General features: G+C 35.3%; 1 protein-coding gene across 1 annotated transcript; it reads left to right on the top strand.

Moving 5' to 3' along the window:
• Positions 1-405: 405 nt before the first annotated feature.
• On the top strand, positions 406-16,384 carry LOC124354975. Its single transcript, XM_046805813.1, has 5 exons — positions 406-497; positions 2,121-2,297; positions 3,209-3,357; positions 12,552-12,676; positions 13,964-16,384. The coding sequence occupies exons 1-5, from the start codon at positions 486-488 to the stop codon at positions 16,081-16,083; spliced, it is 2,583 nt and encodes an 860-aa protein (XP_046661769.1). The 5' UTR covers positions 406-485; the 3' UTR covers positions 16,084-16,384.
• Positions 16,385-16,779: the final 395 nt, after the last annotated feature.

The following is a 16,779-nucleotide window of genomic DNA, read 5'->3' as shown; positions in this document are numbered from 1 at the left end:
AAAGTACTACGTTTTCGATTGGCTGAAGGTATTTTACATACATTGTTTTTAACAGTCTTTCTACCTTACTACCCTATTTATGTTATATAGCAATAAATGAAAGTGCAGCCGAAATATGTTGACCATTTGTTTCGAAATGTGTATAAACCAAAATTAACAAAGTTTTTAGTATTATTAAGTTTTTAATGGAACAATTATAATACATATTCATTTGTTAGATAGCGGGAACTAGAGCCTCATGTTTACACCAGATTAGGGGGTACTACTTCACGACAATAGTTTCGATATTTATTTTATAATAAACCCGTGTAAACCAAAGTTCGGTACATTGACTATCCTCTTTATATTTTTTATTTATTACTCTATGGCTAAGCCCCATCCAGATATCATATGTTTGAACAGGTATAATTATGTACAAGTGATTTCTAAAATCAAAATATATACGCAAGCAAAATTTTAGTCAAGATTACAAGGAAAATACAAATATGTCTGTCAAGGTAAGCATATTTTGTGCCACTCTGTAATTTTTATTTGAATCAGCGTTTCAAATTTATAAAAATCTGCCTATACGTGTGTATATGAATCCAAATTGTTATGAAGTTACAGAAAAGATGTTAACCACATCTGAGTATGTTGCACTAAAATATATTTAATGTTCATGTTACGCCAAGCCTAACAGTTTAGATTAAGGAGAATAGAATTTGGTACTTTGGGATTATACCGACCACACCAGTATGAGGAACACAAAAATATAAATTCATAGAAACAAACATTATAGAACGAAAAAACAACTCTTTTAATTACAAACTTACAACGATTATCAATTGTTAATGGGTTTCCTGTAACGCCCAGAATGCAGCAATATCAAGGATGAGTGAGTGTAGTGGATTTCCGCCTTCAGCCGCAACTGCCGACCGCCACGCATATTTTAGATTTAGGCAAATAGTCATGATCTTGTAAAAAACGAATGGCCCCCTCTTCGTTCCTGGGTAAATCCCAAATTCTCATAGTGTCACCCATCACTAATCTATTACAGACACAGTAAAACACGGAAGTACAACAAAGCAACGTACTCGACAGACACTGCGGCACGAAAGTACAACAATGCGGCGCACCAGCTGAACGGGCAGCGAGACTCTGCAGTCACGTTATCTACAAGACCGCTCGACTGACCTCTGTCTAAGGATGGGGAGGGGTTTGCGGTAAGACAATTCCTGTTTTATGTTGACGAAATATTGTTCTACGCTAATCTAGTAATCAGTAGAAGCAAAATGTCAAATAAGGGTTCATGTCTGGGTGAGGTCGGTATAATCCCAAAGTACCTAGAATTTTACTTTTCAAAATAGTACCTTTTATAACTTAGTGTAATTATGTACATAAATAATATACATTGGCTTTAGAAATCAATTGACCATAGAACTGGCTTTGAAAATATAAACATATATAATTTATTTGTGAAATAAATTTAAAATAATTATGTACGAAATAACTGGAACATTTATTGGTCTAATTTATAATAAAAGCATTGTCAATAAAATATTTATAGCTATCTTTATTTCAGTTCATATATACCTTTGTTTTCCACCTCATTATTCCACTACGTTTTTAAAACTATTAATATAAAACGAACAACTCTTGCACGTTAATATTAGACAAAGTAATAGAAACAATTACGAAGCTGTTTAAACGAACCGATTGCCAGATTCCATTTTAAATTGCCTCCTCGAGTGAATTAAGTTTAGTTATATACAACAGCAATGTCACTATTTATTCAAGGACTTGAAAAGTTTCGTTTTCACCTAACGCATCCAGATCTAAATAAATCTTAAAAATCCGACAAAAATTATCCTTTTCATTATAACATGTATAATAATATACGTATGCATTATTTAGAACGATGTATAATTACATAGGAGCGTATATTTCACTGCATTATATTACTTTTGTACGGTGAAATCCTGCATTTTCTATTTGAAAAATTATTATACTTCCCTATAACGACAATGGTTTATGAAATATTAATTACCATGGAAACTTTAAATATCAATCTTAAATCCTCAGAATGACAAGTCCACATCTTTGACTTTGCTTTGAAGTAAATAAATTATTTGGTGGCGCAGAAGGGTTCTGCAGTGGTGATCAAGCCGTACTACGACGGTCTGCTGTTATCAGGAATGCAGGATGTGGCAGGTGACGGCTTGTCAGTGTTGTCCATCAAAGAAAAGCATAACAACTGTCGCTTTACTGAAGATCCCGAGTCTAAGTGTCCTGTCATCAGCTGTGCCCGAGGTCTTAAGGTAAGCTTGATCATAGTCATAACATAATATACCCTATCGGATACCTCACATTACATGTCACACACGTACCATAAACACAACTCTAGAATACGTTCAAACCAGTCCTGTTGAATGAGAGGACTGGAGTGTTCCACGGCCGAGAGTGTATCTCACATGTACCATAAACACAACTCTAGAATATGTTCAAACCAGTCCTGTTGAGTGAGAGGACTGGAGTGTTCCACGGCCGAGAGTGTATCTCACATGTACCATAAACACAACTCTAGAATATGTTCAAACCAGTCCTGTTGAATGAGAGGACTGGAGTGTTCCACGGCCGAGAGTATCTCACACGTACCATAAACACAACTGTAGAATATGTTCAAACCAGTCCTGTTGAGTGAGAGGACTGGAGAGTTCCACGGCCGAGAGTGTATCTCACATGTACCATAAACACAACTCTGGAATATGTTCATACCAGTCCTGTTGAGTGAGAGGACTGGAGTGTTCCACGGCCGAGAGTGTATCTCACATGTACCATAAACACAACTCTAGAATATGTTCAAACCAGTCCTGTTGAATGAGAGGACTGGAGTGTTCCACGGCCGAGAGTGTATCTCACATGTACCATAAACACAACTCTAGAATATGTTCAAACCAGTCCTGTTGAGTGAGAGGACTGGAGTGTTCCACGGCCGAGAGTGTATCTCACATGTACCATAAACACAACTCTAGAATATGTTCAAACCAGTCCTGTTGAGTGAGAGGACTGGAGTGTTCCACGGCCGAGAGTGTATCTCACATGTACCATAAACACAACTCTAGAATATGTTCAAACCAGTCCTGTTGAGTGAGAGGACTGGAGTGTTCCACGGCCGAGAGTGTAGCTTACATTTACCATAAACACAACGCTATTCAAGTTCTATTTACAGGCTCGGAACTCATTCTGGAATCTCCTCAAACCAGACCTGAGGAAAGTGAGAGGACTGGAGTGTTCCACGACAGAGAGTGTAGCTCACATGTTCCATAAACACAACTTGAAAAATGCTGCAAAACCTTCATACAAAAGGAGAGTATTGAGGTAATATTTGTCCTGTGATTTAATTAATTTCATTCTTATATTTTGATATCGTTGAACTAGAACAATGAGGTATATTTAACAATTGTTGCTCAATGTCACAAATATGTTGCCAAGATTTGCTGTGGAATAAAGTAAAATATATTTTATATTATTTAGAATGGTAGTACACTGGTGTTTCAAAGTTCAAAAAATTTAAAATCTTTTGGGACACAAGTTAAGGATTTAAAATTTGTTACCTTCTCCTAAAAATGACGGATACAAATTTGTATATTTCATGATCCAACGGACATTTCAAATTAAGAGCTTTGCGATGAAACAAAACAAACGTAGTAAGAAAATAACTCCTAACCATAATATCCAAAACAGTATAATGTTCGAAAAAATGTAAAATACTAACTTCAAATAGACGTTATTTTTATTGAAGACAACGTAGAGATATTTCAATATCACCATATTTCTCACGATCACCATCTTTAAAATGAGATGTAGAAATACATGAATATCCTGAATATTGCATCATTCTGTTATTTTGAACAATCCATCTATCAAAGTGGCTGAGATAGTGACCAATATCTGTATTCGTGGTGGATATTCAAGGAGATCTCGGCTGGGGCCGGATTTAGTACAACCCTCTTGTCTATCCTGAATGTATCATTCCGTTGATTTAAAACTCGCCTACAAACATGGCTGAGAGAGTGACCAATATTTGTCTTCGAGGAGGATATTTCATGAGATCTTGACAGAGCCAAGCCCTAATACTCCCTTACCCATCCAAAATACCCCGAGATTCTGCTGCTATTATCATTCCCCTTCTATCAAGGGGCTACTATCCCCCTTGATAGAACTATCCACTACCATCCAATGCCCACTATCCATCTTTGAGGCGGATATCCCATTGGATATCGGCAGAGGCCGACTTTAATTTATATCCCTTACTCATCCTGAACATCCCGTCATTTTGTTGTTATTTACACTCCACTTCTATCAAGGTAGCTGAGACAGTGCCTACCATCTGTTTTCCATTTGGATATTCCATGGGTCTCGCCAGGGGCTGGAACGCGTCTTTTATTCGTCCTAAATATCTTGCCATTGCATTGTTATTAACACCGTCCTACAATGATGGGTGTTATTATGTTCTCGAGGTAGACATTCCATGGGACCTCTTACAGGGACAGATCCTAATACATCTCCCTTACTCATCCTGAATATCTTTTTGTTGTATTTTTATCTTAGTAAATTAATACTCCTCTATTATCAAGGTTCCAGGCAATGCCCATCCATCTTTGAGGTGGATATCCCATAGGTAGGGGCCGACTCTAATACATATCCTTTACTCGTCCCAAACATATGTTATTTAGTTGTTACTAACACTCCATCTAACTAGATGGCTGAGTCAGTATCCACTATCCGTATTCACTGAGGTTATTCCATGGGATTTTGGCAGTGGCTGGCCTTAATACATCTCCCTAATTCATTTCGAATATCTGTCATCCCATTCATATGTTAGTAAAATAATACTCCTTCCATTCTGTTGTCATTAACACTCCCATTCTACCAAGGTGGCTAAGCGTGTAACCACTAATCCGCTTTCGAGGTATGTATTCAATGGAATTTGGAATTTCGCCAGGGGACAGCATGATAGATCTCCTTTACTTATCCGGAATAACCCGTTACTCTGTTGTTATTTTAGTTTAGTAATATCTGTCAATTCCATTCATATGTTAGTAAAATAATACTCCTTCCATTCTACTAAGGTGGCTGAGTGTGTAACCACTAATCCGCCTTCGAGGTATGTATTCAATGGAATTTGGAATTTCGCCAGGGGACAGCATGATAGATCTCTTTTACTCATCCGGAATATCCCGTTACTCTGTTGTTATTTTAGTATATTAACAATTCCCTGGTACCATAGTGGTTGAGGCAGTGGGTCATTATCCATCTTTGAGGTGGATAATCCGTGGGATCTAGGGAGGGTCATACTATAATACATATTCGTTACTCATCCAGAATATCCTTCCATTCTGTTGTTGTTAACACTTCAACTCTACCAAAGTGGCTGAGATAGTGACCAATATATCTTCGAGGTGAATATGTCATGGGTGGCCCGACTCTTATACATCTCCCTTACTTATCCTGAATATTCTGTCATTCCGTTCTAATTAACACTACCCTTCTACCAATGTGGTTGTACAGTGCACACTGTCCGTCTTCGAGGTGGATATGTCATGGGTGGACCGACTCTTATACATCTCCCTTACTTATGCTGAATACCCTGTAATTCCGTTCTAATTAACACTACCCTTCTACCTATGTGGTTGTACAGTGCACACTGTCCGTCTTCGAGGTGGATATGTCATGGGTGGACCGACTATTATACATCTCCCTTACTTATCCTGAATACCCTGTAGTTCCGTTCTAATTAACACTACCCTTCTACCAATGTGGTTGTACAGTGCACACTGTCCGTCTTCGAGGTGGATATGTCATGGGTGGACCGACTCTTATACATCTCCCTTACTTATGCTGAATACCCTGTAATTCCGTTCTAATTAACACTACCCTTCTACCAATGTGGTTGTACAGTGCACACTGTCCGTCTTCGAGGTGGATGTGTCATGGGTGGACCGACTCTTATACATCTCCCTTACTTATCCTGAATACCCTGTAATTCCGTACTAATTAACACTACCCTTCTACCAATGTGGTTGTACAGTGCACACTGTCCGTCTTCGAGGTGGATATGTCATGGGTGAACCGACTCTTATACATCTCCCTTACTTATCCTGAATACCCTGTAATTCCGTTCTAATTAACACTACCCTTCTACCAATGTGGTTGTACAGTGCACACTGTCCGTCTTCGAGGTGGATATGTCATGGGTGGACCGACTCTTATACATCTCCCTTACTTATGCTGAATACCCTGTAATTCCGTTCTAATTAACACTACCCTTCTACCAATGTGGTTGTACAGTGCACACTGTCCGTCTTCGAGGTGGATATGTCATGGGTGGACCGACTATTATACATCTCCCTTACTTATCCTGAATACCCTGTAATTCCGTTCTAATTAACACTACCCTTCTACCAATGTGGTTGTACAATGCACACTTTCCGTCTTCGATGGTGGGTATTTCATGGGACCTCGGCAGGGTCATACTTTAACACAACTCTCATCCTGAATATCTGGTCATTTCATTCTTATGTTAGTGAGTTAACATTCTCCTTGTACCGAGGTAGCTGTGACAGTGCCCACCATCCGTTTACGAGGTGGATATTATATGAACCCTCACTCATCCTGATAATCCTGCCATTGCATTGCTTTGTTAGTGAAAGGGGGAGAGTAACCCTTTTACCAAGAAGACTGAAATAATGCCCTCTATCCGTGTACGAAGTATATATTTCTATGGAACCTTGTCAGTGGCCAGTCCTAATGCATCTCCCTTATTTAGAATATATCATTCCTTTGTTACGGTATATTATTATATTAACAATCCCCTCCTTCCAAAGTGGCTGAGACAGAGGTAATTTTCCTTCTTCGAGATGGATAATCCATGGGATGTAGGGAGGGTAATACATCTCATTTACTCATCTAGAATATCCTAGAATTCTGTTGTCGTTAACACCTACCAAGGTGGCTGAGATAGTGGTACTATCCGCCGTCCTTCAGGTGAATATTCCATGGGAATTCGGCAGGATCAGATCTTATTACACCTCACTTACTTAATCTGAATATCCTGCAAATCAGTTCTTATATTAGTAAATTAACACTCTCCTTCTACTAAGGTGGTTAAGACAGTACCTAATATCTCTTCTAGGATGATATTCCATGGGAACTCTGGAGTGGCCGGCTCTAATACATCTCTTTTACATATCCCAAATATCACGTCATTCTGTTATTAACTCTCCCCTCACATCAAGGTGGATGAGACAGTGCTATTATCCGACTTTACGGTGGATATTCCATGGGATTTCGCAATGATGAGGCCGTAACACATTTCACTTACTCATTCTGAGTATCCAGTAATTCCATTCTTTTGTTAGTAAATTCCTCTTCCACAGATGTGGCTGTGACAGTGCCTACTATCCGACTTCGTAGTGAGTATTCCGATTGATCTTGGAAGAGGCTGATTCCAATAAATCTCCCATACACATCCTGAATATTCCGTCATTTTGTTCTTATTAATACTCCCCTTCTATCAAGATGGCTGAGAGTGCCTACCATCAGTCTTCCATTTGGATATTCCATTGGATTGTGCAAGGGGTCGACTCTAATTCATCTCCCTTACCCCTCCTAAATATCCTTTAATTCCGTTGTTATGAACACTCCTGAGACAGTGCTCGTATTTGTCCTTCAAGTTGATATTCCATGGAAATACTTCAGTGCTCGGCCTTTATACATCTCCCTTATTTATCCTGAATATCCTGTCATTTCGTTCTTATGTTAGTAAATTAACACTGCCCTTCCAGAATGTGGCACACTGTCCGTCTCCGAAGTGGGTATTCCATGGGATCTTTGAAGAGTCATACTATAATACATCTCCCTTTCTCACGGGTATTCCATGGCATGGGGTCTTTGCAGAGTCAGACTATAATACATCTCCCTTACTCACGGGTACTCCATGGGAACTTTGCAGAGTCAGACTATAATACATCTCCCTTACTCACAGGTATTCCATGGGATCTTTGCAGAGTCAGACTATAATACATCTCCCTTACTCACGGGTACTCCATGGGATCTTTGCAGAGTCAGACTATAATACATCTCCCTTACTCACGGGTACTCCATGGGATCTTTGCAGAGTCAGACTATAATACATCTCCCTTACTCACGGGTATTCCATGGGATCTTTGCAGAGTCAGACTATAATACATCTCCCTTACTCACGGGTATTCCATGGGATCTTTGCAGAGTCAGACTATAATACATCTCCCTTAGTCATCCTGAATATCCTGCCATTCTGATTTTATACCAGTAAATTAACATTCTCCTTCTACCAAGGTGGCTGTAACAGTCCACACTGTCCGTCTTCGGAGATGGACATTCCGTGGTATCTCGGCAGAGTCAGACACTACAGCATCTCCTATTCTTATCCTGATTACCCTGCCATTCTGTTCTTATATTATTAAATAACAGCCCTCTTCTAACAAGGTGGCCGAAATAGTGACCACTATCCATCTTCAAGGTCTTGAAGGTCTTATGGATTTCGGTACGATCAGACCATAATACGCATATTTGTTACTCATCCTGAATATCGCTCCATTCTGTTCTTATGTTACTAAATTAACATTTCCTTTTACCAAGGTAGCTATGACAGTGCCCACAATCCGTTTACGAGGTGGATATTCCATGGGCTCTAATACATCTCCCTTACTCATCCTGAATATCCTGTCAATTTGTTGATCTTAATTAACACAGTTGTTACTATGTTGTTATTAACACTCCCCTTCTACTAAAGTGTCTGAGATTGTGTCCTCTATCCTTCTACGAAGTATATATATTTCTATCCTTCTACGAAGTATATATATTTCTATGGGATCTTGTCAGTAGCTGGCCATAATACATCTCCCTTACACATCCTGAATATCCTGTCATTCCGTTATTAACATTCCCATTTCACTAAATTTGCTGAGATTGACCCTCTATCCGCCTACGAAGAATATGTTTCTATAGGATCTTGTCAGTGGCCGGCAATAATAAATCACCCTTACTCATCCTGAATATCCTATGAATCTGGAAAATGTAGAAAATCTCTTCTTCAGGTTCTTATAATATAGTGAATAAGAAAACAAGTTTTTCAGACTACGTTGAAGTATCCCTTTCTTGGATACGTAATATAATGTTCACTTCTTTTGATATAATTAGTTGCATTATTGTCTCTGTTGATGAAACCTTTGTTTACTCTAGTGTTTGCCTTGCTCTAGACAGGTTTACAGTTATAGTCTTTATTACTCTTCAACAGGTTAAGAAAAGTTCAGATTCAAGGTTCTAAAATATGACCATCATTGAACACTTACCAAAAAGATGCAACTGACATTCCGGATTATTATAGGTTAGAAAATAAAATACACAAATACAAATGAAGTACATTAAAATTTTCAAATACTAAATGAAAAGTAAACAAAATAATCAAGAACTATTAGAAAGAAAAATGGTGATGCCGTATATTAACTGGGAAACGTAACTATTACGCGGATATTCGTTATTATTTTTATAATCAGAACTTAAAATTATATGCGACCAAACAATAAAATCACCAGCAATTGTTACAATTAAACAAAGGAACTAAAATAATATATTGAATTACGTATTTGTACGACGCGATATGACAATCGACAATCGATAGTTAAACTGGAAGCAAGAATACAATCATAGCAATCTACAATAATTAATTAAAACAACGACAAGTTTTAAACAACAACAATTAATTAAAACAACAATAATAATCCTAATTTAAGATTCCTAAATTAAATAATTAGTTTTGATACTGTTGACTTTACAAAACATTTATACAAGTATCGTTATTCATTATTATTATTATTATGATACACGTATTCGCAATCATAATATAAATACATAGTTACTAGCAGTTACCCGCGGCTTCGCACGCATTTTCCTTTTGAAAAACTGGACAATATATCTATGTATTCTTTTTCTATGACATAACAAACAGTCTAGAGATAATCGATAGTCACTCAAAGCTATTCCAACCGCCTGATCCATTTTAGATTTAAGTTTAAAGAACAGAGGTTTGGGATCCTGAAGTAAAGTGAAAAAATTTTTATAAAATTATTATTTCCCTCCCACATTCTATGATAATTTATTGAAGTTCTTCGATCGCTTCAGTAACAATAAGAGTTAGCCTTTTGGTTCCAATGACGAAAGTGTATCGTACAACTAAAAAGTTGCTGCGGTCAATATGGGTCTGTTCTGTTTGTTTAAAATTCACTCCCAGTCTAATCTATTTACGGTTCTACAATACATTTATGCTGTTGCACTGACCAAAACAACTGTCTCATATGTTGATTTCGGAATCTAACTTAGGTTAAATTTTGATGATTAAGTGATTTTGATATTTTTACCGATCACTATGTATCACTATGATCACTGTATTAGGGGTATATGCTTCAAGTATTAGGGCAAGAGTATGTTATCTCCATTTGCTTTTCAATAACTACAGTAAAAAGGCCATACACAATGTTAAAGGAACTAACCAGATTAGATTACGTTATGTGCAAACATTCACAGCTTTATACAATAAGGTAGTTTTAACAGCGTATAAATATAATTTCTATTGTATTAGATGGATAATTGATCATTGGCGTAATGTAAACTTAAAATTAAATAACTTCGTATTTGCAATCTGCATTACACTACTGATTAAACACTTTACAATAATTTAATATTTACTAAAATTTAAATGTAAACACATGTTTCTGCCTCTGATGAACTTCAGCTGAAAGTATTAACAGCTGTTAAGTATCAGTTCGCTCTGTTCTACGTGTCGTAGCCAACGAACTATGTCGTAGCGCAGTCTGTTCGTATCCAATATAAAACACTCCTACATCAACAACTATTTATAATTAAAAAATTAATTAAATAAATTATTTAAATTGGACCAAATTGTGAATCTGAATCATTCTCGAATCCCCTTCAACGCACTCACAAAATTTCATCAAAATCGGTCCAGTTGTTTAGGAGGAGTTCAATCACATACACACGAACACAAGAGATATATATGAAGATAAAGATTAACAATTAATTTTGTTTCAACAAATAATTCTTCTGACTTCAAGTCTTAAAAATAAACATGCTAGATAATTTGCGACTATGAGTGTGATAAGTATGACCTACTAAATAAGAGACAAAGCGACTTCCATCATTAGAAATTGAAGCGCTAGTAGTTGATTGAACTACATTTATTTTAACATATACATACGTAGTACATTTGTTTGTTTGTTATTGGCGATGGATGGTTTGAAAGAGTAATACGATTTAGGTCATTTACTATCCCAGGAAATCTAAGAACGAATTAGGAAACGTAAAAACATCTTAACAAACAAATCTCAATCAATAAAATTCCTACACACACCATGGCATTGTGATTCAGAACCAAAAGTATCGCCGGAGGCGGCTGCCCCCCCCCCCCTCAAGACTATCCCTTTTCTGTCAGATGATGTGCCGCGATACTACAGGAAATGCCAGCTTTGATTTTCACGTCAGTCCTATACCTTCGCTGGTGCGTGTGTAACGTATTTTTTACTTCTATGAAATAACATTGTTTGGATTCATATTCCTCAGTTTGGATTCGAGAGTGGGTGTACCAGTCGAGTATGATTACATTTTTTATGATTGGCAATCCATCACTATACATTTTAGGTTTTAAGTGCATGTTTATGTATCAAGTTCTTTACGCATGGCAAAGAGGGTAGATTTCTGTCATCGAAATGCAGTGTTATACATTTAGTTACATATAACGATGACAAAATGTTCGAATTACTACTATCCTATCAAGTAAAGCATATTCCTTTATTCCACATAACATTTACAGGTAAGATTATAGAAGGGGAAACGTCTCACATTAAGAATAAGTACACTAGTCGTGAAATAGTTCAAAGAAAATTAGTAAAAATCTTGCCAGAAATAAGAATTGTACTAAAAAATTATTACTTTATTTTTTTACATGAAATGCTTATTATAAGCACTATTATAGAACTAGGACTACAACTATATATCCAATCTAGTGTAGTGAAAATCAGAACTGCATAAACTGTTAATAATTAGTATTTAATAGCTAAATCTTTCCATTTATATCTATATGAATAAAGGCTTTTTACGTAAAACTACGATTCAAATTTTAGTTATATTTTAATTATCTACGTATTTATTGCTAAAAATCAATAAAAAAATTGAAAATTGTGGAATACAGAGATTCATAATTTTACATCCTTTATAATTATTATATTAGCACACACGAGTGGCAACTAAATTCAATATTTAAAAATTTTACAAGCTTATTTTTTCTTTTTTTTTAATTGCTTTACAATCAATGAGAGCTGAAGAGTTCAACATTACCTTCCAATCAACACCAGATTATACTCTCAAACACTTCATGGTTACTGTAGTTTCTAGGAATTCATGAAAAAATTTTAGCAGTAGAACAGTTATTAACCATGAACATGTATGTGTACTAGATTACTGGAGTCACTGGTGTCTAACAAGCCAAAATCTCAGCAAAGACCTCAATCTCTGGTGCAGAATGAGGCAGCATCTTGGCCAATAAATAAAAGTGTGCTTGCCAGCATATGCCAAGAGAAAGGTATTAGTTCAAAATATATTACAGAAGAAAACAAGTTCCAGTAGTGTTTACTTTTGTTTTGTATTTACTAAAAAGTACATTTTGACAGCAGATTAATCCCTAGAACAATTTATCTACATTTATAATTTGTTGTCTTTAAAAATATTATGTCTATCTTATTTAATCTACCCGTTAGTAATGGAATTAGTGATGTTAAATCTGAAATCAAACGCATATTTTATTTAAATTACAAAAATCCTTCATAGTAAGATATATAAATATTACTCTGTTAGAGAGTTATTTCTGTTATGTATTGGTAGATTTTCAAGTAGACCATACACATCTAGAGAATTATATTCGTTTTGAAAAGCATAATTCTAAAACGTAAACTTGTAGACGTATTTCATTGTTGTAAGAAGTAGGAAATTGAAGATTAAATGATTTTCGAGATGTTAGAAACAAAATGTGTCATAAGTTTTATATAGTAGTTGAAACCACAAAATAGTATAGCTGACTTCCGTTATGATTACGAGCATTCCATTATGTCCTTAATAGTAGTAATCCTAGATACTTCTGTTATTCATTTGAATAAGACACGAATTTCACAATGAACAAACGGAAACGGAAACATATTTATAAATTATTAAACCAATTTGATAATGAAAAATCTATACTGAAGCTTTGTTGCTGATGTCCTAATAATCATCTCTTGGTAGTGCAACCCAAAAATGTGTTTGAGCAGTGATTTAGTGACATAACCAATCACGTGGCTTTTTATAATATTGATATATATATATATATATATATATATATATATATATATAATATTGAACACTGCAGTGCATTACTTTATATGTATAAAATGTCTTTATATATATATATATATATATATAAGTAGTATATATATATATAATATATATATATATATAAAGTAGTATATAATATACCAAAATATTCATATATTACTATATATATATATACCAAAATATTCATAATAGAAAAAAAAGACTTTGCAACATCATTAGTTTTCTATTTAAAAGTAACAAATCGAAAATTTGTGTAATTAAAATTAGATCTTTATTTTATACAGTACAGTTGATTTATTGTGCACTATAATTTATAATGGGTTGTTCAATAATGCTAAAACAGTAAATATATTTGATCTAGTACTGTGAATCATCTTTAAACTCAGATTTCATTATGCCTATTTCCCTTGTTAGATTATTATCTTGCAAATCCCCAATTACTTTATTCGTATTACTTTTGTAATAACAAAAACTCTTCTTATGGTTGTATTGTATTTTCCAGAAATGAAATCAAATGGAATATTTCAGTTTGCAGCAGAAAGTTCAAGCAACAACCATAGTATAACAGAGAACCAGAGTAGCAAGAGCAGGGCTAGTACAGATCTTGTGGACAATACTACTGATTATATAACTGGAAAAGAAACTTGCACATACACAATGGAAACTTCAAAGTTTGACTTTGCAGCTTTGGAAACACAAAAAAGTGAGGTTTGGACCAATGTTGAACAATTATCTGGTGCTATTGGCGTACAGACATACAATGTGGCATCTCCACATCTAGCGTTTGATCGAATTGCAGATTTAGTTCAGGAAGTAAGTAATACACCATCACATCAGGTCTTCCATCCATGTTCCAAAGAAAGTAGTCACACAAAGTTGGAAAATGAATGCGACGAAACAACCGAAATTAAAGAGGGCGAACTAGTTTCACCATTGATTGACTATTCAAACAGGCCAAGCACAACTAAACCATTAGTCGACTCAGAGGATGACTCTCGACAATTACAAGATTTGGAAACTTGTGAAAACTCGTCATCGAAGATGGTACAGTCAATATTTGTGGAAATGTTCAAAGAAATGCAAGATATAGAAGACTATATCAATTCGTACATATCCTCTTTTTGTCCTCTTGAAGAAGAATTTGAAAACCACCCAGTGCTAGACGTGCCATCAGAGCGAGCCTTGCATTTCCTTGAACAGGTTCATAGTCCTACCAAAGTCACAACATCACATGATAAGAACAATGTGCTACACTCAAAAAATTATCGAGACAAAAATCGTGAGTTATGTAGGCTAGAAATAAAACAACATGCAAAACTACATGAACATTTAGAGCCAGTGTCTTCAGAAATGAGTGAGTGTTCATGTATTTTTGCCAAAGATGGAATGAAGAATGAAATGGAACAATTAGAAACTGTAACATCAAACGAAATATCAAACAAGATTAATGAAACTGGTTGTGTATTGTATCCTGAAAGCTGTAGCACACCATATGAATCTGATGACAAGCAAAATGGGTACTGCTATTGGGAAGACATTGAGACGTATGATTTAAAAGGCGAATCAGAAGTTTTAGTATCAGAGATACAGTTGCCAATAGGTAATACGTCATTGATCAATGTGGAATTTTTTGAAAATATATGGAAAGAAATAACGGACAGTATTGATAAAGATATTGCATACAGGCATGAAGAAAGATTGGCTTCCCTTTTACCTAGAGATAAAATGTTCATTCAGGAAATCCAATCCACAGAACCTTTAGATCGGATTTTGATGGAAGAAGCTGAAAATATAAAACACACAATTGATAATTTCATAACAAATGAGTGTTTTCCTTGCCAAAACAACGATAACTACCCTGATTGTTCCATATTAGAAATTAACAATGAAAACTTCGATAGTGTTTTTCTGAGGGAAAGTCCTAATAGTTCTCAAAGTCTAAAATCACTACCAAATGAAGAAGTTTTAAGAGAATCTCAGGCCGAATGTAAAGTATCAGAAACCGAATTCCAAGTGTTTCGTTACTTTCAACATTTATCAGATAATACTAGTAATTTATCTTTGTTTCCAGAAGATGAACTGAAGGATGGTGAAAATATTTCACTAAGCGATTTAAGAAAAAGAAATACAGGAATTACAGGAAACATAAGTGAGGATAATCTTACTGACAATGAAGAATATTATTTTAACGCCAGTAATATATCTTCAATTTCCATAATTGAAATTGTAGATACTGAGACTAAAAAAAAGGTTCCACAAACGAACGTGTCTGTTCCTGGTTTTTCAGGTGACGCAAAAAGCAGTGTAGAGCCAATTCCATTACTTAATGAAATAAAAATTGAGTTGGCGCCTTCATTCAGTGATTTGACTTTTGATGTGGTCTCAGTTGGTGGTGTAAAAATAAAACAGGAGATACCAAGTGACCTGAATTTAGAAATATGTGATTCTATAAAAAATAGTACACTAAGTCCCTCTAACCATGATCCAGATATTGTAATCAAACTTGAGAATGTAGTTGATGAAATTGATGAAGTAACAAATAATACTAATACACTAAAACAACAAAAAATAAATGAAGATAGTTTATTTGAAGATGCAAATTTCCAAAAGTGTTTTAGTTAATAATTCCAACGAAACTGTTTTTACTGATTTTTGTTTAGTCAAAGGGAACGAAGTTTTAAGCACCAATAAAGCTCCAGAAAATGAGAGTTCAAAATCAGAATCTCAAGACAACAGCGTAGACAGATCAATATTCGTTCAGCTTCCAGATGACGGCACTTGCCAAACAAACTCCCAATTTATATTTTCCTCAAATAAAGTGCAGTTAAACTTAACGAACCCTGTATTAAATGTCAACAAAAAGTAGATAAGCTAATAACATTACATTGTTAATAAATGCATTATAAGACTGTATTTTATTATATATATGCCTGGAGTTTAATTTTTAGCAATAGAAACTTGCCTCCCAAAGGTGGAGGATAGTCGCCTATTGAGTATATGCTTTACAGCTTGGTAGATGGTCATGTAATCTTTCTGGTGTTTCTTTCCATGTTGATTCGATTTTAAAGTCAATGTGTTTATATTTTACAATACTGTATATTGGAATGGCAAAACGTACTCGCTCCACCGGAACAATTATTTGGTCTTCTGATCACTTATTTTCATATGGTTATGTAAACCATACAGTAAAAAGATAATGACAGCTAGTGTTAACCCTAGAAGTGTCAATGCTAAACTTCTACAGTGGCAAACTCTTTTAGGCCACTTTGCATGTTGCATACTGATTTATTCAGAAAGAGTTGAACTTTTATATTATGG

This window comes from Homalodisca vitripennis, chromosome 2, assembly GCF_021130785.1.
Source record: "Homalodisca vitripennis isolate AUS2020 chromosome 2, UT_GWSS_2.1, whole genome shotgun sequence".
NCBI lineage: Eukaryota > Metazoa > Arthropoda > Insecta > Hemiptera > Cicadellidae > Homalodisca > Homalodisca vitripennis.
The sequence above is the reverse complement of the archived record's forward strand: the minus strand, read 5'-3'. Positions and strand labels throughout refer to the sequence as shown.